This window comes from Asterias amurensis, chromosome 12, assembly GCF_032118995.1.
Source record: "Asterias amurensis chromosome 12, ASM3211899v1".
Taxonomy (NCBI): domain Eukaryota; kingdom Metazoa; phylum Echinodermata; class Asteroidea; order Forcipulatida; family Asteriidae; genus Asterias; species Asterias amurensis.
Genome location: NC_092659.1, coordinates 4,967,592 through 4,994,507, shown reverse-complemented (window position 1 = coordinate 4,994,507; position 26,916 = coordinate 4,967,592). Strand labels below are relative to the sequence as shown.

General features: G+C 37.3%; 2 protein-coding genes across 3 annotated transcripts in view; one reads left to right on the top strand and one right to left on the bottom strand.

The window, feature by feature from the left end:
• The window catches only part of LOC139944945 (E3 SUMO-protein ligase RanBP2-like), a 38,583-nt gene extending 37,344 nt beyond the window's left edge, over nucleotides 1-1,239 (bottom strand). The window contains exon 1 of the mRNA XM_071942140.1: nucleotides 1,086-1,239. Coding sequence (XP_071798241.1) covers nucleotides 1,086-1,169 — 84 coding nt within the window. The 5' untranslated portion in view covers nucleotides 1,170-1,239. The remainder of the gene's footprint in view (nucleotides 1-1,085) is intronic.
• Nucleotides 1,240-3,846: 2,607 nt separating this feature from the next.
• LOC139945605 (fibronectin type-III domain-containing protein 3A-like) overlaps nucleotides 3,847-26,916 on the top strand; it is a 127,925-nt gene continuing 104,855 nt past the window's right edge. For both annotated transcript variants that reach the window (XM_071943015.1, XM_071943013.1), the window contains exon 1: nucleotides 3,847-3,953. The gene's annotated coding sequence lies outside the window, so the exon portion shown is untranslated. The remainder of the gene's footprint in view (nucleotides 3,954-26,916) is intronic.

Sequence of the window (26,916 nt, the reverse complement as noted above, 5' to 3'; positions counted from 1 at the left end):
CACTGCATTGTTGGAAGGAATATGGGGCGGTTACTATGCAGTTTGTACGACTCGCGCACGCAACGCCTATACCTTTGTGTGGGTTCAACAGCGCCCTCTCTTGATATTTTGCTATACGCGATAAACCTTGTTATCAAGTAATTAACTACAGCGGAATTTGAACCAGAACCTTCGGATTAACATGACATTGGCAGAGCGCAAGCATGTAAAGCTAAAAACTGTAGGTTCAAATCCCGCTCTTGACTGTAAAAAAACAATTAGGCCTATGTTAAATCTGAAATTAATTTTGAATTGTCCTGGAATAATGGAGTTCTCAAGTATGATGTACCATGCCACGACTTAGGTATTTACTAATTTTTAACAAACATTCCACTAGTGGCAGTGCTGTATCACTAGTGGAATAAATACTTTATTTTTGGATCTGCCGTCAATTTCAATCATTATTCTCTTTTGTCGGATAACTTTCCATATGGCACCAACCACCACCTTTTCACACATTTTTACAAAAAGGGATATCTCATTGAGGTAAATTAGATACTATAATATTTCATATCGAATGAAAAAGTGGTGGCTATACGGAAACTTTTCCCTTTCGTCTTTTGTCTATAGTATTTATTTGAGAAAATTATGAGAATCCTTCAGTTTACTGAAGGCTTCAGCAAACTTCCAAAACTCGATCGTGAGCAATAAACCTTGGCAAACAAAAGGGAGATTTGTTTCAGTGGACCATGGGTACACAAATTAATATATAAGGTACCGGTAAGTAAGTTATGGTGGTGGTAAACATGGTAAAGCACAAGGAAAAGTTTCCGTATGGCGCCACCACTTTTTCATTCGAAATAAAATAATATAGTATCTAATTTACCTGATTGATATATCCCTTTTTGTAAAAATGAGTGAAAAAGTGGTGGCGCCATACGGAAAGTTATCCAAGCACAACAAAAATGACACAATCTGACCATGATCTGACATGACAGACGGGCAGAATGTCATGTGTCGGAATTACACGCTGTATTGATTACTTAGAATGCAAAACCAATCTTCCCGAATCGAAGTTTTTTTTCAACACTGAAAGTCAGAATTACCTCGCGGGGGTTGTCTCGCGCCTTCTGTCGAACAGATTCCAGAAGTTTATCGGCCTCTAACTTCTTCCGATTCGTCTGACTCATGATGAGATTTATAGATTTTCACACTGTAAAATGTAATTCATTTGGTTGACGGATATGTAGAAATTCAAAATCATCACGCTATTGCGTGCCAGTCAAATTTCAAAGAAAGAGGGCGGTAGACTGAGCGCGCGCTACACACACCCGCGTAAAAAGAAAGGTCCGATTCATCCACAAACTTTCACGGGCGGCGGGTCCTTGAAAGCAAAAAGCAAATTAATAATGACCACTTTTCGGCCGCCTAACGGCAGAGTAATATCTATTATTGTTATTGTTATTATTTATTCGGCCAAGATACAAGACAATAACGTTCACAACAAATACAGTATATACTACAAGTAAACAGATTCAGGAAAACTAGTATGAAAACAAATCAAAATTGAAACTAAACAAAATGAAGATAATTATTATTGACCACAAAAAAAATGTATAATACAAAACGCAGTTTGAAGAAAAAGGGTGGGGAAAGGGAGGGGGTGGTTGAGCAACATGCAAGACAACGGGAAAAACAATAATTATCTGCTTCAGTCAGGTGGCATTCCCAACCGTTTACTGCTATGAGGTGATAGGGGGCAGAAAAGCAAGTGCCTTGTCGTCCGCCCGCCAGCTAGAGTGACACTTGTGTCCCTCAGCAAGACACACTTATATTTGCTTCTCTCCACCCAGGAGTAAATGGGTACCGGTGAGGGAAGAGATAGTTCTTGTGATTGATTTTGCCGAGAAAGTAGCGCATATATTGCGCACTGAGACTGTATAATCCCCAGGGAGATGATGATGGTTTAAGCATGGAGGTAGAAACACCTCCATGGTTTAAGGAATGTGACCAGGGGTAATCATGTCTGAAGCGCTTTGAGACACCCCTCGGGCATGAAAAGCGCTATATAAAAACGGTATTATTACTATTAGAGGAGATAAGTGTAAAACCTGCTTTTCAGTAAACAGAAGAGGTATATTGTTATTACTACTAGAGGAGATAATTGTAAAACCTGCTTTTCAGTTAACAGAAAAGCAGAAAAGTAGAAAATGGAAAAAAAAAACAAAAAAAAACCATAAATATTTTACTTTTTTAATCAGAAAAGCATTGTGGTCACTTATCGTCCTCCAAAGTAGACACAGTGTCCCCGCCCCCACCCCGGCCTACGGCAAACTGTACACAAACTTCTTCTAATAGCACCCTCTCGAATCCTCCCGAATCCAACTTTCGAGACCGTCTTTCTATACTTGGCACAACAACTAAAACTAGTATTTAGGTCACGTCCACTAGCTATGTTGGACTACTGTAGCCCTACAAAATAGTTTGCATTTTTTAAAATGCAAACTATTTTGTAGGGCTTTAAAAGTATTTCGTGCGTTGCCCGTTGCATAATGCAAAAGTTGTGTTATGCAAAAGCAGTGATATTAATCTTTCATTTTTTAACAGCTTCATCCCAACATGCATAAAATAAAAAAAATCTGCAATTGTTTTACTCATGTTTGGTCACGGAGTTGCAAAAACATCCATGTTGCGCAAGACCAGTGTGCGCTCTCAGCAGAAGCCCGTAAAAGAGAGGCCCAGGTCTGAAAATTACCGTTTTCTCAAAGACAGTTATAGAGAGTCCTTTCTAACAATGTTTTATGCTCACTAGTTCTCCATTGCTAGCCATTACAAAGTAAGTTTTTATGCTAACAATAATTAAGTTGGAGTATGTTTTATGTTATGCACTAGTTCTCCATTGCTCATTACAAAGTAAGTTTTTATGCTAACAATAAATTAAGTTGGAATTGGTATCCATCTTTCTGTGCGTGTGTAAATCGACGCGTATAATAAATCTATCGTTTTGAAATAGAGGGCGCCTTTTCTCTTGCCAAAATTATTTTTGTTTACACTTCGCATGCGGTGTGTGTACGTGTGTACATACGTGTACTGTCACTTGTCTTCTCTTGGATTGGCGCATGAATGTGTGCTGATGTCAGATGCAACGAAGGACAGATGCGCTAACAATTTCTAATGTGCCATATAAAAAGTTCTGCACCAAGTTGTTTTATTTATTGAATAGGGGTGGTTCATATTTTTAGTCTATTTTTTTCCCCAGATCAATTGTCCCTAAAATTAAAAACATTCGGGGATCGAGCATCGTAGGCCTATAGTTCTTCATCGGAGAGGCTGGTAGTGAAAAGGTACAGGAGCAAGATAATTTTCCGTACCTCCCTCTCATGCTCTAAACATGCAAGGTGGTGTGTCAAATCCGATGAAGATTGAAGTATATCTCTTAGTTACTATTACACAACCTGCTGATGTCCATGTCATGTTACCCTAGGCCCTCTGCCCGTACCCAGTGACACCGCCTCCGTCCAAGCTGACACCTGTAATCCTTTCATTCCCATCCAGCCAATCCCTTCTTTTGCCTCCTCACTTCATGTACCACTATCAACGACATAGTATTGTTGTGAAATTAAAAAAAATGTCCCACAAATTTTCTATTTTATTTGAACAAAGGTGATTTGTGAACTTCAACTCAAGTTTCGAAAATAATTGATTTTTTTTTTCAGGGGCAATCACCCTTTAAATTAATCAAATCCAGATCACCACCAAGTACACGTTGTGTTATGAAACAACCACAGGCTAGTTCACTGGTATCCGATATACACGCGTTTTCCGATGCACCTAAAAACTCGGGACCAGTTTCTCCTAAAGACGTCAAAAACATTGCTCATGCGTACTTAGACGAAAATGGCTGTCGCCTCCTGCATAAACATTGAGGATCGTCGAGAAAATGGCCAGATTTTTTACTTTTGATGAAGACAAGGGTAAGCTTTTCACTGTTTTAGCATAGTTTCTGATATACTTCGACGTATCCCAGATGTTCTTGAAGTTGTTATTCCCTAAATGCAGGCAAACGCATGAGTTTTAAAAAGTGAAACGTGTCAGTTTTGCTCTTTTTACGCAGCCCGTCTTGCACGTAGACTGAATGCAGAAACACAGCAGTACACACACGGTCCAATTTTGTTTCCAGCTGGCCCCAGGCCGTGGCCGTCGGAAGTTCGTACAGACTAGTTTGTGCAATGTTATAAATAAATTATTGACTGGTGTTTATATTGTTTTACATAAGCGACATAAAAGCTAATGTCTGGCCCTCAAAGAGCGTTAATAATTTTTATGATTTCATTGACAGTTCGTTGAGTTTAGCCTCCCTAAACTTTTAGTTAGGGTTATCATTTATTTCACAATTTTAATTTAAAAAACATCGCATTTTGGGGAACACTGATTCACTGGACACTGATGAAAGAAAGGACCTGAAAGTGAAATAAAATGATTTATGAACGGGAGTTTGCAGTCTATATTGTCTTGTCATGGCTCCAACAAGCTCCTCAGCTATCCCTACTTAATATTTTATTTTATTTTAAGGAGCAACTTAAACTTATTGCTTGGTGTATGGCATCGGGGGGCTGATTTAACTTGTGGCGGGAGTGAGTTCCAGATTGGTGTTGTCATCAGATACAAGGGCTAATCAAACAGTCTGTGACAAATGTGTCGTGTGAATTTGTGAGGCTTAATTTATAAAATAAAGTAAAACTGTTGAAACAATTTTACTTCGGATTTCTTATTATTGAATTGAAATAGCTTATCTATTAGTTAGTGATCAAATGAGGGCCTACCAAGTGGCTTAGTGTGTTTTAGTAGAATCACCATTTAAGTGGTTTGGAAACCCTTTTTAATTCCCTCTCTCTCTGTTTAAAAAAAAATATTTGTTTGTTTGTTAATGTTGTTTTTGTTGCTTTTTTGCTGGGGGGGGGGGGGCGGGCGGGGATGCCCCATTTTACAGTAGTACCTGAATTTCTGAAGAACATTGATAAATTGATAAATCTACCTTTCATCAGCTCTGTCATGTACATTAGCCCACCTTGTTGAGCGGTTAATGGCTCCGCTTTCAACATCGGTCTCATCACTGTCGCCATTACAATATGGCCACAGTGATGATGAGACCGATGTTAAATGCAGAGCCATTAACAGCTCAACAAGGTGGGCTATCATGTACATGTACATGTAGCATTCATTAACTTTTTCATTGCACATCAGTACATTTGATAACCAAACTGGTGGTAAAATTATTTAGTAAAGATGATCATTGTTTGATCCTACTGGACAAGGACTATATCAAATCTAAAAGGATCTTTCAAATAGAGCACAATGAGAGTGAGATTCAAGGTCTCCAGAATCAATTAATCAACTGTTGAATCCCTGTGAAATACAGAACAGGTTGCACAGGTTGCGTTTTGCTAAAGTGGTCTGCTGGAGATTCCATAGTGGGGTCCTCCATTTAGACTTCAGACTGGTCACCATATGTAACCATCCCATGCAGGGCATTTCCTCTGCACACATTTCTTATTTTTTTGCGACAGGTGTTTTGAAGGGGGCTTGAAATTTTTCATTTGTATAAATTTTTTTTTAGTTGCTGAATGGTTTTTATAAGGACCAATCAGTGTACAAAACTTTACTGATTTTTCCTAAAGACAGTATCGTGGGATACATTAAGTCCTTCATGCATTAGGCCTAACTATAACTTCATCAGTGTAATAGCCACGGTGGGCAGTGCCAGGCGGGGCCTTCTCAGAACCATATATAGCTATGTCAAAACTAACACATTTCGCCCAACACTCTGAGCAAAATACACTGTGCTGCCCAGCATGGTTTCCCCCAGACTGCACTTCAGAAATGATGGCCCCATATCTAAACATAAATAATGTTGTTGAACTGTTAGCCCTTGGTGGACTGAATTGGATTTAGAGCCCACCACTGAAATTGGTCTAGCTACAACACTGATCTTCGTTACTTACAAATAGATTTGTGTCTAGACTGGTTCCTGTTCTTATTCATAGGATTAAAAATGCAAGATTATAAAACTGCCTGGCCAAACTTAGGTTTTGAAACTGAACATATTATTATTCAATTGTTTTGAAATTGTATCCAAACAGTATTGACTTTTGGAACTGAAACTGCATGAGATTTCATTTGTCAGAGTTTAGGTTTGAGCTATGGAGAGTTCCGGTTTACCAAGATTTATGAAAAGGGCTTAGCCTATAAGTCCAAAGCGGATTCAATGTGGAAAGGGCGATGACCGGTGGGTCTTAGTGCAAGGGGCATGACCAGTGGGTCTTAGTGGTGCTATGGGATAGCAGATCCTGCTCAGTTAACAGTTTCGCCCAGAAATTTTGCATCAAGGAAAGTATTTAGACTAAACTTGTTTTGTGCACGCTGAATGCTAGTATTGAGCAGCGGATGATAGTTTGTTAATACTGATACAACTTGTGTATCGTTTTCCTGTGCTTTACATCAAGGGAAATCAGTCAGTGCTGCTTGTTCGAAACCGACAACAATCTACGTAGGTTCAATGACCCTGTGTTTAAAAGAAACAATCGGGTATTTAATCAAAATATAAATGCAAGCAGGAAACCTTTTTTTTAAAGACATTTGGCAACAACAAGCAATATGATAAGCAATTTTATGACTTTAAATCACCCCAAACAAAACAAAACAAATTGCCTCAAAGGGAATGTACTCAAAGGGAACATTTTAAGTCATAAGATCAAAACCACTGCAGTTCAGAATTTTCTATATTAAATGCACATTGTACATATTATAGGCCTAAACGTATATTTAGGAGATTTTTCACTTTAGCAGCAATTACTATCGTAATATATGTACAATGTCTCACAACTCCTCAGCTCAGATTTCCTCACTTTAGCAAGTCAATATAGAAACTGAATTTACTGTAAACAACTTGAGTTTTTGATTTCTTTCCTCCTTTGTTTTTCTATGTCAAAATGATCCAGATGTGGAATTGGATGTATGCACAGTGTAATGTGTGTGTGTACATATGTACATTGTACATTTTACGTGTACATTTTACGTGTACATACATTGTACGTGTGTACATACACATACACACGTACGCACATTGTTTGTATGTTGTTTGTGTCTGTACATTTTTTGTAATGTACCTGGTTCGTGCATTTTTCATGTACGTGTACTTATTGAACATCAAGTGTTATTCTCTAGGAGAGAGCTTCACTGTGTGTTCATGTACTCAAGTACAAATAAACTACCATGTAATTCATGTTTGAAGTGTTCCGAACGGATTAAACACTTTCTAACTTTGCTTTAATAGCTGTGGATTTATCCCCATATGGTTTAAGCACACTTTCTTCGTGTAAACACAAATCTGTAACCACAGAATTAGTAATCCCTGTGAAAAGTAAGCCGAAATCCCCACACTGGCTTCAAAATTAGTTTTTGGCCAAGTTCGATTAAAGATTCAGTTTCATGCAGTACGGTGTCGGTGTGGCCATCTTGATTTTGATCCATTCCAACTCATTGTAACCAAACTGGAGGCTGGACGAAATAATAGTCTGGTGCCATGTTTGCGCAATGAATGTTAGCGTTCATGACTGTTTAATGTAAACGGGGAACATGACCAAGATGGTGACAGCGTAATGAAGGTCTGTAGCATGGGTACAATGATTTACAGTAGGAGGCTACATTCTCATTCTTTATTTGGCCATTAAATACGCACTACAGTTTGTAAGTAAAATTAATAAATACACAAATAGAAAATTATTTTTAAGTAATCAAATAGCAAACCATAAAGGCACAACAACTTTTTACAAAACAACCGTAATGTGATGGCCAGGATTAACAAAAGTAAAAATTAACAGTGTAGTTCGAAAATCCACCCTTTTCTTTATTATATTCAGAAAAAGAGAAAAGGCTAGAAAGTAGAAATTATGCACTGCATGTTTGGACTTGTCAGTTTTAAATACACGCATTAAACAGAAATTTTTCATATGTGAACCTAGATTTGAAAAATCAATGAAAAATAACACATTTATTTTTATTTTTACAAAGACACTTTATAAATGTTATTTTCTTTGCTGTAATTATCCTGCTGACAATTGTAATTCCTGTCATTGTGATCAGGATAGTCTTCTTTTCATTTTGGTCAAAAAACAGTGACACTCCCATTTTTTTTTTTATTGTACCTGTAGAATGCAATCAAGTTTTGTCTATACACTTTTCAATATTGATATCAATTTGAGATCCATATGTTGGATAAATCATCATAAATTTTATCAGGAAACCTCATCCACACACAATAGCGCTCCCTCTAAAAAGAGATTGGCACACATAATTAATTGAGTGTGCACAGAAATGAGGGTAGCCACGTCTTTTCAATTATCATACAGTTGACTTCAAATACAGGCAGGTCGAACATCAAACTTTCCAGTCTAATGAAAAGCCCAAATAATATTTTTTAATTATTTCTGGTTGAGTTTGCCATCAACAACCAGAACTCAAACATATGGCTGGTGTACTAAAGTAGAGTATAGATGATTCTATGAATTTAATTGCACACCGCAAGTGGAAAATATTTGTACCATACTGTGGAAGTGTGTGTACGATGAGTGTATTGTGTATAGCATGTATGACCTTATGGTTGCATTATGAATGTACATTTACACATGTACATGTACACTTTATGCCTACAGACTACACTACTCTACTACGTACAGGCTCCATATGGTTCATTGCTTGCTGCTTATATGTTGACAATTTTGTCTGCGAAAAAAGGGAAATTTAGTATAATACATAATGCAGTTGGACACGTTGTTTACTGTGATGATGTACTGAGCCTTTTACAAAGTGCTATTATTGTATATATTATATACTGTAGTAGAGCAAAGCAACAAGTAGACTGAAATTGTGTTTGACATAAACAATTATGTCTGGCTTGAAATAAACGAACTAGTAATATTTAAGTACATGGTAAGCTCACTGGTTCTCATAATGTGGTAACCCGATATTTTACTCATCTAGATTCATGCATTTCCTGTAAACCAATCCTTATGTTTTGGAAATCTCATTCGCCAAAGGGCCTTTTTAAAAATTTATCAGGAAAAATAAAACGCCATGATAAAAGCACAGAGGTTTGTCTATTTGTTGTGATTTAAAGGACAATGGATGGAAGTTGCTTTGTAATTAATTTTTTTAATTTTTTTTATTTTGATTGAAGAAGGTTTTTAATCTGGTAAATCAGTATTTGAAGCAGTTGGACACGTTGTTTTCTGTGATGATGCACTGAGCCATTTCCAAAGTGCCATTATTGTATATACAATAAACTGTAGTAGAGCCAAGCAACAAGTAGACTGAAATTGTGTTTGACATAAACAATTATGTCTGGCTTGAAATAAACGAACTAGTAATATTTAAGTACTTGGTAAGCTCACTGGTTCTCATAATGTGGTAACCCGATATTTTACTCATCTAGATTAATGCATTTCCTGTAAACCAATCCTTATGTTTCTGGAAATCTCATTCGGCAAAGGGCCTTTTTAAAAATTTATCAGGAAAAATAGAACGCCATGATAAAAGCACAGAGGTTTGTCTAGGCCTATCTGTTGTGATTTAAAGGACAATGGATGGAAGTTGCTTTATAATTAAAAGGTTTTCAATCGGATTCAGTATTTTAAACTCACATTTTACGTAGGTTTTCCCGGTCGTTTTCAGCAAAGAAGCTGCCTAAGTTTTACTTAATGCACATTCATACTCTTCAGTGCAATTGTCATATTTATTTATTTATTTCATTTATGTATATTTATTTATTTATTTCATATATGATATACTTATTATTATTTTTTTTGGGGGGGGGGTGGGGTGGTTCTCTTGTAAAAACACATCTGGTTTTGAAAGTTTTGCCCTGTGGTCTCGTAGATATTTCTTGAAAATCACGCCACTACTAGTCCTACATAGTTTAAAAGGTTTTTGAAGATGAAAGATAGAACATGGGTGTTCAAATTGAATTGAGAAAAGGTTGTCCAGAAGACGCCAATACATCCCACTGGCTACCACCGCTCGTGACTGTGAGTAGGAACAAAAGCTTCAAACAGGCCTGTATGTTTCGTTTTTGAAAGGACAAGGGCATCATGGCATTTTTTCCTTGGTAAAGGGCACCCTATGAGGAAATTTTAATCTTCTCCTGTCAGGGCATTTCAAGGGCACCAAGGCAATGACCAGGGGGCATGGAGGTAATTGCCTTCATTGCCTCCATGATGAAGTATCAGGCCTGATCAAAGCGGGTAACTATTTATTTATTGATTTATTTCTTGTTTATCCTGGGAAATCCATTCAGTCAGAAAAACTCACCGATCTCCCATGGATCCCAGCTAATAACAACCTATAGAAGTGCACTTAAGATAAAAGATTAAAAATTTACGCAGTAAAACATTGCACATTCATTTAAAAAACACTAGAACCAAGCACACATTAACTACAAAATAGCATTTTTAAATAGGATGAAGAAAATTAAAGGGGAAAGAATACACATCCATTAAAAGCACTCATCCAAACTATTTGCCAAGCTTGTTGTTGTAATCTAATTTCAGGGCATTTCAAGGGCACCAAGGCAATGACTAGGGGGCGTGGAGGTAATGGCCTTCATTGCCTCCATGAAGTATCACTCGGGCCTGATCAAAGCTGGTTACTATTTGCCAAGCTTATTGCTTAGCAGAATACATTCAAGGTTGGAGCCAGTGGGAGAGCTGTCATCTGTTGAGGAAGTCCCCACTTCCTGGGCTGTAGGTCAGAGACAAAAGTAAACACAGACCCACCAGTGATTGAAATGACTATCACTTGGTGGTACTGCCCTTAGGTACACAATACCTAAAGAATGCTATTGTCAGCAATGACATTTGACCACAATGGAAAGTTTATCCGGAGTAAAACACTTTAAAGCCCCTTTGTACTGGAGCTTTGAAAGTCTTCACTATTATGTCATTGTTTATTTTCCAAGCTCCATTTGTGGTGTGCATTTTTTAAGCTGTTGTGGAAATCCTGTCCGGGAAGAGTTCAATTAAAGTTCACAGCTAGGCAGACTGAAACTTGTGGGTAATTAATAGCACAGTGAGTGGATTAATGGAGTGTTATTAGTAATTAATTAATCAAGGGGCTGTGTGTTGGCAAAGTTGTGTACAGTAGTACAGTAGTGTGTGAATGTGTATATTAGGGAAATTACTTGCTAATTTTACTGAGATTGGCTCGGCCTTTTTCAGCATTCATTGCAGACCCTTGGTTAAAGGCAGTAGACACTTTGGTAATTACTCAAAATAATTGTTAGCATAAAAACTGACTTGGTAACAAGCAATGGAGAGCTGTTGATAGTATAAAACATTGTGAGATGGCTCCCTCTGAAGTAACGTAGATTTTGAGAAAGAAGTAATTTTCCCATATTTGATTTTGAGACCTCAGAATTAGATTTTGAGGTCTCAAAATCAAGCATCTGAAAGAACACAACTTCGTGTGACAAGGATGTTTTTTCTTTCATTATTTATCTCGCAACTTCGACAACCAACTAAGTTCAAATTTTCACAGGTTTGTTGTTTTTGTGCATATGTTGAGATACACCATAGAGCTAGGACTAGCTTTAGCTCTATAGATACACCAAGTGTGAAGACTGGTCTTTGACAATTACCAAAGGTGTCCAGTGTCTTTAAATCCTGCCACAGAATAGAGTCTCACGATTCACATTTATTTGAAAACAAAATGTTGTGTCCTTACCCAAGGTGTCCCCCCTGTTAAAAAAAAAGAATTCCTAGGTGTAAAATTAAACATTGTTTCTCAAATCCAATGTGAGTTGCTGGGTACAGACAAGACAGTTTGTGTTTTTTTATTAGATATTTCCACTGGAGTTGCAAATCAGTCACATCTTGGCTCTGGTATGTTTTTATTAAAAAAAAATACTTTATTGAAATGAGAAAAGGAAACACTTGTTGAATCATAAAGTGTTACACAACCTCCATGTACTGATATGGGCACTTCAAAGACATGATAGGCAGACCTGGAATCACGCAGGTCATGGAAGCAATGCCTCCATTGCCCCTGGTCTTGGCCTTGGTGCCCCTCAAAAGTTTCCCATTGACTTTTAAGATTTTCTAATGAAAGTTCCCTTTAAAAAATGAAAATGGCCAATTTGCCTTTTCAAAAATGAAACTCCAGGCTTGGCATGTACATGTATGCGTCCAGACCAAAATTTCACAACAAAACGTTTGCATATTATCAGAGTGATTTCTGTCATACTTTTGAGTGATTCACAGGTTTTTATTTGCCTTTGGGAGGAAATACAATGTAACTTGCTGCTTCCCCCTTTGCGTAGGTAGCTTTGAGAATGGCTGAACTGCTGTTCCAAACCATATGCGCAAAATACATGAATGGAACATGTAAAAAAAAAAGGTTTTGTAAGACTGTGTACCTTTCCCTAGGGCTGTGTTTTTTTAAGACTTATTGTAAACATCGCTCTTTGTGATGGCAGATGGTCATTAGTTTAGGAGAAAACTCTAAAATCTGTGGCAAATCCTTGCAAGACGTTAGAAGCTTAAAAAGCTCCTTCATCACTGAAGTCAAAGGACGCTCCTTCATCACTGAAGTCAAAGGACAATCCAAGTATCATTGGCTGAGAGTTGTGCTTGGTGCGTATGTTCACATACAATCTTTAGACTGTTTTAAGAGGAATATAAATTCCTACCTTCGCCTTGAGTTCTTTTCACATTAAATAATTGTTCTTCGTGTGCATCTAGCCCCATACCAAGAGTGGTTGTTTTTAAGCCTTGTTTAGGACGAACTTGCTTAAAAAAAAAGAAAAAAAAAAAGGTGTGTATGTTCAGGCCTTCCGATCCTCCTCCATATCAAAGTGATCATCAAAGAATCTGGTTTCCGACCCTGTTAATTTTTGCTTTCCCGATCCCCACTGTGTAATTAGACAGTCGCAGAGTAAAAGATGAGCCTCATCCCCTTCTTGCAAGATTCTAGTGGGGAAGGTGCCATTTAAATGACAGTTTGATCGGATGATTGATGAACCACTTAAAAAACTAGGAATTCATTTTTTATTTTACCGGCAACATTTCGTCAGAGTGATCTTTGCCCCCGAGACATGACTTGAGAATCTTTTAAAGGCTCACAAACGTCAATTTCTCGTCTGGGTGCAAAGTTCCAGCTAAGTAGACAGAATTGCTCCAAAGTTAGATGTTAATTGGGGGAACATCATGTCCGAATACAGGCTGTGAGTTACACAGACACTGTGTGGCCTCTGTTGGAGACTATTTCACGAAACGCTAGGATTAATCCTATCTCAAGTAAGGCCGAGTTACTCGTCCTAACTTAGGATGGGTTCAATACGTCTTAACGTCTATGGATATATGGAAATGAACTCGTCCTAAGTCCTAAGATTAATCCTAAGTTAGGAAGAGTTTGGTGAAAGTGATGCCCCTTTAAACTTTTCCCATAGATATTTTCTAAATGAAAGCGCCTCTATTCAAAATAAAAAGCAACCTTGCCCTCTCAAAGATGAATTCAATGGCTATGGATTACACTTGTAAGCCAGTGTTTATACAATAAAGGGATTATAAAAAAAAGACCAAATCCTGGCAAGAACTAATGACAGACATGAAGATAATGTACAATGTATGTAACACTTGGACACACATCTTTGTTGCCCCAAACAAATTGCAAAAGAAATTGACAAAATATACAAGATGTTTTCCAATCTGAGCGCCCATTTCAAACTAAAAATGACCTTGCCCTCTCAAAGATGAAGTCGAATGACTGTGAATTACACAAGCCTTTATTGTGTTTATACAATAAAGGGATTATAAAAAAGACATAATCCTGCAAAGAACTAATGACATACATGTACATGAAGGTTTGCAGGGAAGGATTTCAGTCAGCACTTTTGCGTAGCAGAACAATTTAGAGTGAACTTATTTTCTGCACACTGAATGCTGATACTGAGTAGAAAAATTGTGATTTTTGAGTAGCAACTGATACATTTTGTGTGTCACTTTGCTCTGCTATACAAGGGAAATCGTTCTCTGTTATTTTACACTTGGACGCACTTCTTTGTTGCCCCAACAAAATGCAAGAGAATTTGACAAAATATACAAAAACATTCATACACTCATACAGGTTTTTTCTTGAGAAATAAGTCCAATTTCATATTGTAAGCACATACTGTAAGCACAAAACTTTGCTTAGCAAAGACAAGTATCGCTTAACAGAGACAGGTTACCAGCCAAAATTGTTAAAGTTTACACTGTTGTGACTGGTTCCCCACTCAATTTTCAAGCAGTATTTTCTGCCTCACAGCTTTATGAAATCGGGCCCAGGAAACCAATGATCTATGAAATGTTCACACGATAATTTGGTTACATTTTGGTTTCCTCTTGGGGGCTGGCTATAAACATACTCTTCCCTTTAGAGGCTGACATGAGGCCGTTGAAGTAATAAAATTCACCAGTTGATCGTCTTGGTTTTGTTTTCCTTAAAAGCAGGATGAGGGATTTTTTTTTAAAAATTTTGTATTATTTCTATCAAGGAGGAAAGAGCCAGGATAAAAAATTTGCTGACTTTTTAGAACTTCGATGTCTGGAATATGAGTACATACATGTAAGATCAATTGTCAAAAGAATGGTGCCCTGATAAAGCGAAAAGTACTTGAATAATTTTGCCTTTTGGGGAAAAAAACAAAATTGACAATATATAAAAGAAAAGAAAAAAAGGTGGCTCCCAAAAGGTGGTCAAAAGTGGCTTAAAACTTTAAGTTAAAACATAAGACCTCGAAAAGTAAACTTAAAGATAATGTACGTAAGAGCAAACTGTTTTGTTCAGATGAATCATTGTGCACACACCGGTTTATGTACATGTACGTTCACAACCGCATGGTATGTGACTCATACTGCCAGTCCTTTTAGGATAAGTGGGTAGAAATAGAATACAAGTTTGTGTAAGTTGTACTTTAATTATTTTTTTTAACAGGCGAAATGTTTTAAAACGCTGAAGGGGCCAAATCCTCATAGAGAATTTTTGGGCCTCAAGAGCAATCTCGATTGCAATCGTTTATTACATTGTTTTTTTTTACAAACACACATTTTTCCTCTTTTTGTCTCTCTTCTTTTCTACTTTTTTGTGGGGTGGCATCTTGGGGGGGGGGGGGGCAGACCCCCGCCAGTGCGGACACAGCCGTTGCCGTGAGAAAATATTCCACCTGTTCATAATGTGACTGGTTTCCTGTTAAATCGTTCAGTTTCACTGCCAAGGTCGTAGCTATGTATCCGAAAATGTCATTATTGTACATACAGATACTACCCATTATACATAACAAGAGGGCATTATCACTGTAACGAGAAACACTATTGACTTTTAGATGTACCAAGGCATTACAAGGCATGTTTGATGAGATCTTTATTTTGTTTGTGCAAAATTTCGAAAAACTTCGCAAAAAGTTGGACATAGGTTAAAAATACAAAAAGAAGGGGGCACTGAAAGAGTTGATTGCGTGGCAGGAAATTTGTAAATCACAGTTTTCGTGGATGAGAAATTTCAGAAATTTATTTGAATTCAGAAATGTTTATGTCTGCCTTGAAAATAAAAAACCAAACTAGTACGAATGATTTAGAACTACAGATGGAAAAACATTATGCACTTCCTAAAAGCTCCTGGAAATCTATTGTTCATGGGGCTACTAAAAATACCACCTCCTGAGACTACTTGGATCTTAGTTTTAGACCTTTTTGTCAGGAATGACAGGCCTTGAATTTCATCTTTGAAAGGGCAAGTCCAGTTTCATTTTGCAAAGGGCACTTCCGTTGGAGAATCTTAAAATCAATGGGAAACTTTTGAAGGGGCACCAAGGCCAAGACTAGGGGCAGCAGAGGCCATGGATTTCCGTATACATCCTGCATGTTTTTTTTAAGCCTGCACCGACTCTCTCCAAACTCCGCGCTTACAATTCTGTGAAACCAGAACCTGATCACCAGCACTACATATTTTAAAATCTTTCAGTGAACCATAGGTGAACTAATCAATGTGCATGGTACATGTTACCCCTGTCGAGGGGCCGCACTCTGTTACTTTGTATTACCGGGTGGCCCTGATGTACTTTTTTTTGTACTACAGGAAGCACCCCAGAGTGCTGCCTGTGTGTCAGGTCCATGACCTCTCCTATGTGGTGCTGCACCTCATGTCATTGTGTAATTACAGCTGGATGCTGATTGTGGATCCGAAACTGGATGCTTCGATTTTGAAAGGGCAAGGGCAGCGAGGAATTTTAGTTGGTAAAGGGCACCCTATGAGGAAATTGAACATTTATTTCAAGGGCACTTAGGCAATGATCAGGGGGTCATGGAAGCAATTGCCTTAGTTGCCCTCCTTGAAGTATCAGGCCTTCAGACTTTCTTTGATGGTGGCAAATATTGATTAAAGTGTAACCGAATGTTGGGTCGGTTAACCGTGTAACCGTAACAGGATTAACATTGATACACACAAAATGTGTACTAACGTTCAGTGTAGTGTAAAATGTTGGATGTGATGGAATCGGACACATGTACATGTAATGCCACTTCTTCATAATAGTCAACCAATTGAAATGGAAAGCTGTTACAATAATATGATAAATGAGTGCTTGTGTGAGGCTTAGGCTCAAGGTCAAACTGCTGAAATGAACTGTGCACTGAACATCCCAATGGAGCAGCTGAAGCACAACCAACCCCCACAGTGAGCTTGTGTCTGTTTGTTGCATCACTGTGCATTCTGCTAGTATGCACTACATCATCTTCCTAAGGGCATGATATTTGAAAATTCTAGGAAGAGGTTCTCAATGAGATTAGAGAGTTGGCGTGTCTTTTAGAGTGTCCTTCAAATGATAGCAGTACACAAGATGTACTCCCACTGTGCAGTCTGGAAAGTTTTGTTTAAATGTTTTGATGTTGGTTTGCACTTGGTTCAATGTCAGTGTTCTTGAAATATTTTGTATCAGCCAGGACGCAATTCAATGAAGCTGTTAAGCACAGAAAAGTTGCTCAGCTAAAAAAGCAAACACTGCTTAACATGTAGCAGGACAAGTGACCAGTCTAAAATAGTATGTAGTAACATTACTGGTTCCCAGTCGCACCAATTTTTACGTAATAATGGCCATTTTGAAAGGTAATGGAAGGCTTGTACTTGCCCACCTCACTAAGTCAGAAACATTGATAATAATAATAATAATACAAAAACTTAAATAGCGGGGGCTGCGCCCTATAGATTCATAGAAACTTGCTCTAGGGCGCTGAACATGGATATATAGACAAACTAAAAAAGGAGAAAATACTAATTAGAGCAACGGGAGTAAAAATTCTTAAAAACATTTAACCACTTAGTAAACAAGCTAGATAAATAGAAATCTAGAAGTATTAAAAATGCAATTGGTTCTAAAATCTAAAATACAAAACATAATTACACATTGATAATTCATCTTTGTCAATTACCGAGGGAGAAATGACATGTTACATGTAAGTCCAAATGCTTTCCTGTACTTTTTCCCACATTATATTTTACCTCAACAAAATTCACCCAATTATTGTCTACTTATAGCTTTTCAGGTAATATATTAAAATATGAACAACTCGTCTTCAACACATCCTCGCTTGAATTCATTCATCTGATAGGCCGACTACTACGATTACACATATCCATAGCATTTAGGTGATTCTGAGGAAGGTTAAATATTGAGATAACGACTCGATTACTCTACAATAATCAGATTTGAGAAGTCCAAGTGGGACGCGACCATTGTATAAAATGAGCAACGAGTACGCATACACACCGGGGGTTGGGGGGGGGGTGCTTGGTCCTACGCATGAATCGTGGCTCGTCCCGCGTCTAGCCTAGCCGCCTCCACAGTGAAATAGAAACTGGCCTTTTGAGATGAAATGCCCGCATAACGGGGGGAAAAAGATCTGCTTGCACCATAAACACCTACATAAGTGGGCTGTTAACCACAATGCATTAGCCAACCTGCATTCAAACTGGAATTAAATCCTGTCCCAGAGTGTGTTTTGAATGTCAGAGATTGCTCTCCCAGATTGTCGAGCACTTGTTTTTTCTTCCTTTCACCTTGTGGACAGTTTGCCTTGCAGGCCAAATAAGTAATTTTGGACTTGATTTGAACTTGAATATTAAGGTTAAATATGACCTGTACTGCCTGAAACATCAGTCAGTTCAGTTGTGAATATAAATTAAGGGCAATATTAGTGTGCATTTATTTTTCCCTGCAAGACTTAGTAACTGAGTGTCAAACCTTTAAAGCGTTAATGTTTACTTCTTTCCAAGTATTTATATAATAAAAGTAGACGTCCTGGCCGATTTTCTACCTTATGCCCAGGTAGTAGTTAAAAGCAGGGCAGTTCTTTTTTTGAAGAACTGAGAAGACTCCCGAATTCCGAAAATCTACTCCGCCGTAGTAGAATATAAAGCAAGACAAGTTCTCAAAAATAAAAATAATCTACCTAGCAAGTAGGTGTTATCGCAAAACTTATATAAAAAATTTATATAATACAGCATTAACAAATATTTTAAACGTATGTAAATCTCCAAGCCGCAAAAGGATCCAAATAAGATTGAAGATGCACATCTTAATTACGTTGTTGACTAAGCCTTAATACGTACATCTTGTGACAGACTTTATCAAGGTCAATCGCATTTTTATCTCTTGTGTAGTAAATGCCATGCTCATTTGCATCATTTACATGTACCACTACCATCTGGTTGTCACAATCTACTTCTTACATGTGTAGGGAATGCATTGTATAGTCACAATGAATGTGAACATCTAGGCTCAATACAGATGCGTACATTTTAAATGCGTATGAATGCGTCTGTGTATGTTGTTCTTGGGTTGAGTGGTAGACTAAACATCAATATTATTAGAGAGCATGAATGTACTCTACTTACTGATGACCAGCCGTTTAAAGCCATTGGACACTTTCGGAACAGAAAAAAAGTTAAAAGTTCACAGACTTACAAATAACTTACAGGGTTTGCAGAAAGTAATGCTGAAAGACTTCTCTTGAAATATTATTCCACGAAATGCTTTACTTATTGAGAAAACATTAAAACAATATCAATTCTCGATGTCGAGAATTACGGATATATTTTAAACACATGTCATGACAAGGCATAACGTGCAAGGGTAGGTTTTCCCGATATTTTCTCCCGACTTTGACAATTACCGAAGGTGTCTAGTGCCTTTATAAAGAAAACAAAGATTCATGAACAGCGTACTGAATTCATATTCATGACTTTGAACTCCAGATGACTCTTAAATTCCCAGAACATACCATGAAATAACAGGATGATACTGAAGAATTCCGTACAGACTGAGAGAATATTTGTAGTGCGCATTATGTCAGATGATTGGAAAGACTCTGGTAGTGTTGAAGGAATGCATTGCGTAGTGTGACCATCATCTCAACTATATCATGAAAAGACATTTGTTTGCAATCAATGTACACCTGGTAAAGTATACATGCTGGTACAGTGTACTGTAGCCAAGTGTGCCTCTACCCTTCAATGTGATAAAATCCTTTATATTGGATGATTTTGAAAAACTTGACAACAAGCCCAGGGGCCAACTTGGTACAATGTATTGTCAAAGACTAGTATAAAGACTTTGTGTGACCTAACAATTGTAACATTCCCCACATTTGAAATGTGTGAATAAAGTTCAATTGGTCATCAGAGTGACAAGAAAACAGCGAGTAACCCGATTTCACCAGGGTCCAATTTCATATAAACCCTGCTTACCGACGAATTTTGCGCTTACGATCACACCATTCTCCGCTTGCAGGGCAAGCCCTGATTTCTGCGCTAGCTGTGTAAGCGAAGAATGCCTACATAGAGTATGCGCATGCACATGCACAAGCCAAAATTCACTGCTTACCCGTGAAATGCGCTTGACGTAAGCGTGGAATTCCCTGCTTTTGCAAGTGCCTGATTCAATGCTTACGGTAAGCAGAGCCATAAAATTGTACCCCTATTTGTTCTATAGCATTCCAGGCAAACCAGATTCATGTTTCCTCCTGACCATCTCGTTATTCTGTGAACGAATAATTCATACTTTCTATTGTTGTGTACATTATCCTTTAAAATTTCAAGCTTTGTAAAGTTTAAACTCTCATGAATGCATAAATTTGTTGCCACCTTGTTTCTGTTGTAAACCAACAAGGTGAACTTTCACACCTTGCACAGACTTTGTACCACTTGTAGTGTAACGACACATTTATGATGTCAATTCTTGTGTGTAATGTAAATGAACTGCGTTCTTTAGATGAACTGCGTTCTTTAGATGAGAAGATTTAACAGACTGTGCAAGTCTTGCTGGTACAGTATCGAAGAAAGAGAAAGAAGGTCCGAGGAAGATCTATATTTTTTTCGGAATTCAACTGTTTTCTTTTAATTAACATTCTTTTTATATACTACTTTTGTTCATAAAGTGTCTCTTGACTTTGTTTTTGAATTCTCGATGTCCCATGAAAATTTTCAGAATTTTTCAGGAATTTTTTAAACTACTGACCCCTTCTCTTCAAGGAAAAACCCCAAATCCCTGCAAAGAATGAACATGTCTTGAGATAGACCATCCTTTCACTTTCAAACCACGTTTTGAAAAGTGGTGCTATTGATTTGTATGTAATAATAATAATAATAATAATAATAATAATAATAATAATAATAATAATAATAATAATAATAATAATAATTAGAGATTTATAAAGCGCACATATCTGCCTAAAATGGCACCCAAGGCACACAAGAAAAAAACTAGAAACAGAATTAGCGAAATAATGACAAGTATGGAAATGACAGTTAATCGCTGAATTCCTTCATGAGGTATGTTTTCAGATGCTTGTGGAACAATTCTGTAGTTTTGCTAGTTTTGACGTATGTGGGAAGTGCATTCCTCAAAAGTGGGGCTGCTGCAGAGAAAGACCTGTCACTCCAAGACCTCCTCGTTCTAGTTTCCTGGAGCTGCTGGGCTTTTTCTGAACGCAGGCCAGGTCTGTCGCTTCAAGTGTACATTAGCTCTATGGTTTTTAACGGGACCGTTTAATGTTTTTTGCTGAAAACATTGCGATGTGTATGGGTTAATACCAGGCATACATTTATTCATCTGGACACCACAGGTAGTCTGGTGCATGTAAATAAGTTTCGGCACATTGTATTTGAATGTGGTGCAGTTGGATTGGGTCCAGGTACCTACTGTGCAGAGTGGAGCAGCTTTGTGGCCCATCAAAAAGGGATGGGGCGACATATCATGACATCACACAGTGGGTTTTTCGTTGGGTGCTGTGCGTGCTCCTGCAAAGGCATCTTGAATGTTTTGGCCAAACATAATGTACAGTGTACTATAAATGTTGCCTGGGAATTTATAACTTTGGGTCTGGTCTGGAATTGAATTTGACAGCAACGGATTATAGAGTATGCGCAAAGAATGCATTCATTTGAAAACATGCATAGTTCCCTGTTACCCATGTATGTCACCGTTTTTGTTAACAGAGTTTAGCTGTCAAGCTTTTTTTTTTTTTAATTTGTTTAATTTTTATTTATTTTATATTTTATATATATATATACATGGACAGTTGTTATGTTCACGTGTTTGCTCTACTTTGTAAGCATTTGGTACATTTTCAAGCTGAATAGCAAAAGGTGAAAAAGGGAACAATATTAGTATTATTTACTGGATTTTGTGTCTTTTTTTCTAAGCACAATGAGAGCTTCTTTGAAGAATTATGTGAAGCAGTGAAGTTAGCTTCTCGTGTGAACGCAGCTACAATGTACATTTATAGGCAAAGAAATTCCCATCAATCATTGGTTGTTATCAGTGGATATAAACTTTTCCTTCAGGTTTAAAAATAGTGCAGGAAAAAAAAACCCCAAAACCAAAACCAAAACCAAACCAAGCAATGATGTCTCGACATTAGATTTGGTTATTTTGTAACAATACACCAAACAGTAATAAAGTTACAACACAAAGGATTGAATGAGATTTTTATTATGCAGCATTCAAACATTAACTGGTAACTAAATACTTTCAAGTCTGTTTCCTTATTACCTGCTAGACTCGCAATAGTATAGGACTTTCCCTTTAGATTGATGTAACAATCCCTAATGTATAGGGATCTGGAGAAACAAGGACAATCAGCGATTGTACATGTAATTACCACAAAGTGGAAACACAATTAGTTTACTTTTTTTTGCTGTGGATAAAGTAAATGTACATTCACCCAATCGTTCAGTTATTAAAGACACTGGACACCTATGGTAATTGTCAAAGACAAGTCTTCTCACTCGGTTTATCTCAACATGCATAAAATGACAAACCTGTGAAAATTTGAACTCAATTGGTCGTCGAAGTTGCAAGAAAATAATGGAAGAAAAAATACCCTTGTGTGCTTTCAGATGCTTGGTTTCGAGACCTCAGCTGAGGTCTTGAACTCAATCCAAATTATTTAGTGAGAAAACAATGTTTTATACTATCAACAGATCTCCATTGCTCATTACCAAGTAATTTGTTATGCTTATAATTATTTTGAGTAGTGTCCAGTGCCTTTAAGGGAAAGGGAATAAATATGATTTATGTTTTAACTTGTTTACTTTTATGAGAGGTTGAACTTGGATGTCTTTCCTGTTCTATTTGTAATGTTTCAGTTTGTCATCTGTGTCTTCAAAACATTTGTAATGAATCCCTCGTGGGTATTTTGACATTAAGTTGTAATTACACAATAGTATTGTGTAATAACAACTTAATGTCAAAATAGACTTGTCAATGTTTTTTTTTTTTAAATAAGGAGTTTGCAGAATTTGAAACATTCACACACCATACATTGTTCAGCTATGTTGCAGAACAGATCATGTAGTACTGCTGTGTTCAAGGAATTCTGAAACTGTTCTTATCTAAAAACTTTCTTGGTTTAAAGTTTGTACCGACTAAGGTAGTACTGGAACCAAGTACCATTTGAAGGAAGTTGAACAATTCACCAGCAGAATACCAAGATGTAAGTTTTCATTTTTTCAACACTTGTTTTTTTTGGTTTTCAAACCATTTCACTAATGTGTGATAAGCACAGTGCTTTCCGAGTACATGTATGTAGAACATTCCACAGGCTACCCGGGTAGGATTTGAACCCACAATCCCTACATTCTAGAGCCCCTAAAAGGGAAGGTACACGTCTGGTAATTACTCAAAACAAAAATTAACTTAATAACTGACTTGGTAACGAGCATTGGAGAGCTGTTGATAGTATAAAACATTGTGAGAAACAGCTCCCTCTAAAGTAGCATAGATTTTGAGAAAGAGGTAATTTCTCACTAAAAATAATAAAAGATTCTAGCTAGAAGTCTTTTATTCCTATCTGAAAGTACACAAATTCGTCCAACAAGGGTGTTTTTTTAATTCATCATTTTCTCCCATCTCCAATGACCAATTGAGCTCAAATTTTCACAGGTTTGTTATTTTATGCATATATGTTGAGATACACTAAGTGAGAAGACTGGTCTTTGACAATTACCAATAGTGTACCTTCCCTTTAAAGCCATTATACACTTTCGGTAAACAGTATTGTCCAAGTCCCACACTTCGTGTATCACAACTTATATATAAAATAACAAACCTGTGAAAATTTAGGCTCAAATAACGGGAAAACCCACTCCTGTTTTCGCGCGTTTCGCCGTGTCATGACATGTTTATAATAAATTTGTAATTCTCGCTAACGAGAGTTGACATTGTTTTAATGTTTTCTCAAAAAGTAAAGCATTTCTTGGAACAATATTTCAAGAGAAGTCTTTACCCATTACCTTCTGTAAACCCTGTAAATTATTTGTAAATCTGTGAACTTTTTCTTTTTTTTCTGTACCGAAAGTGTATAATGGCTTTAAATGCTTGACCATCGAGATCATCCAGTGGCCAGGTTAGTTTGAATTCTGTCTGTCCAGCAGTTCATTTCAATATTTAGCCTTTCGAGAAAAGACTCTGCTAGGGTCAAACGTCAGGCCATTAACTTTTGTTTGCATTATTGTCCTTTTGGTTGGTAAGGATATTTTTTGAGATATTGTATAGAGATAAAGCTTTTTTAGCTACTTCTCTAGTGCCACTAATTATAAACTGGAAATTAAAATCTAAGCAATCTGAGTTGATCACTGACGTTTTCATCCAGTAAAAATTTTTAAACGGTAATTTAGTTCCACTTAGTTGGAAAGTGAATTACAGTAGGACCGACAAGTCGGTTAATTAGCCATTTATTAGAGCAACCTCACAGAACTACCTGCTGTACATGTACATACGTTGGTAATTATAAACTTGAAGTCAATTTGACAAGGCGACGCTTTTGTGTATTCACGTGGACATGCATCCATGCTAAATGTATCATGAAAGCAAGGCAGCCGGATTGCCATGGTAACCTAAAGTGAACTGTATAAACAATCGTTGAATTCAGGCCTCAGACGAAATTCATAATGTGCGTTGAGACTTCATCGTTTGGGTTATAACTCATGAAATATTAATCTACACGCACTTCCTTCGGGGTGTTCTTTTTTAATGTACATGGGCCACGAATGTGACCAAAGAATCTAATCGATTAGATTTGTTTGGACTTGATTTTTTGAGATTTTCTGTTCTTAATAAAAAGTCTTCATATCTACAGGGACATTGTCTTCAGAAATCTGGATTTTCCAATCCCAGTGGAAACTGAAGAATGATTAGTATTGGATTTGCCCATTGGCTTTTGAAAATAAGAGATCTCACACATTTATTCATATCTACTGGATTTTTATAAAATTGTCATACAGCAATGGCGCTGGACTTACCATGCGTTCTTTATCTGTGATAAGTTCAGGTTGTGCAAGTCAGCTTGGATCGTAGGCAGTCAGTGGGCACTATTGGTTATTACTCAAAATAATTATTTTCATAAAACCTTTCTTGATTATGAGTAATGGGCAGAGATTGATAGTATAAAACATTGTGAGAAACAGCTCCCTCTGAAGTTTTCGAAAAAGAAGTAATTTTCCATGAATTTGATTTTGAGACCTCAGATTTAGAATTTGCGGTCTTGAAATCAAGCATCTGAAAGCACACAACTTTATGTGACCATGGTGTGACAAGAGTGTTTTTTTCTTTGATCAATATCTCGCAACTTAGAAGACCGATTGAGCTCTAATTTTCACAGGTTTGTTATTTTATGCATATGTTGAGATACACCAACTGTGAAGACTAGTCTTTGACAATTACCAATAGTGTCTAGTGTCTTTAAAGATGCTATGTCAGATTTTTGGTCCCAAACATTAAAAAATATATTTCTTAGAGTGAATAGTATTTCAAAGAGTATCACCCGCTCTAACAAAAAAAAGTTTAACTTTCACTTTTAATAGTCAGGAACCGTGACAAAAATTTAAAACGTTTCTTTTATAACACATAAGAATTGGTCACGTGATATATTGTCGGGATCCCGGTCGGGATCCCGACAAAAACTAATTTTGAGCTCTTTATTTCACTCCTACTAATAATTGGCGGACTTTTTCGAGCAATGGCTGAAATGAAAGCTTGTAACTTTCTCGATCCCCATCAATATGTCTATTGAATTTTAAATCAAAATTTTGGGGTCAAATCGGCCAAAAATCTGACATAGCATCTTTAATAGTGTTATAAATACAGAAATTTTCAGTGTCCAGTGTCTTTAATTTCTGCAGGTGGTGCCAGGATTTGTAGGTACCATTCCTTCTCCATCCTCTTGAACAAGGTTCTTTCCCACAATGTAGAGGTCAAAACTCTCATAAACATTCCAATTTTATGGCTTTCAAGAAATTCCAGGCGTGAAATTGTTTCCCCTTGAAAAAAAGCCCAGCCTGTGAAGGTGAGCCTAATTTATGAACTGCCTGTAAAATGTGCTTCTCAACCAACTATCCTAACTTGTAGAGTTCACAGCTCACTATCCTAATTTGTAGAGTTGACAGCTCACAATCCTAACTTGTAGAGTTGACAGCTCACTATCCTAACTTGTACAGTTGACAGCTCACTATCCTAACTTGTACAGTTGGTAATATTGTGAATGTGGAGTCTTTGCCTAAAAATAGAAATATTTGACAATTAGCATACAGGTTTTGGGTGGCACGGTTGGCTTGTGTGTAAAGCGCTCGCCTCTCACTAAGGTGACACTGGTTCGATTCCCCGTGCGGGCCATATGTGAGTTGAGTTGTGCGTTGGTTCTCTGCTGTGCCACATCATCCGGTTTTCCTACCTCAGGAAAAAATCAAACACTTTCGATCGTGGCTGTGCTCCGTGGTCATAATGGGTTGATGTGGCTGGCAGCTGAATGCGCCCTTGCATGCCTGCTTCTCGAACACGTTGTAGCCGCGTCCTTCGCAATTCAGCTCTAGCTGCGAGTAAGGACGATTAGCCCCCCAAATTATTATTAAATTATTATTACATGTATAAATGTTTATAAATACACCAGCCACAAAAGCTGGAGCTCACCAATTGCAAATTAACTCAAATGAAGAGGACACAGAGCAGAAGCAGCATTTAAATTCTGAATTAAGAGCAGAGCAGGCCTTTCTACAGGTACATTTACAATGCTTCATGACCTTGCCATCAACGTGTTAGCTAGCGAGCCGTGCACGCCGTGTTAGCACGGTCAGTTGGGCTGAAAACACGGGCAAAAATTTGATGCACGGCTTGGGTGAAGCCGTGCTGTTAAATAATTTCAGTGAAAATTACTGAACTTCTTTTATTATTTTTTTGTTGTTGAACAGTTTAAAAACAGCAGTGAGTAAGATTAGATTTGGCTTTACCAGATTTCCTGCTTTTTGAATCAAAATTTCAACGACGCAACCATAAAACAATCACTCGAAGTTGCCTCGAAA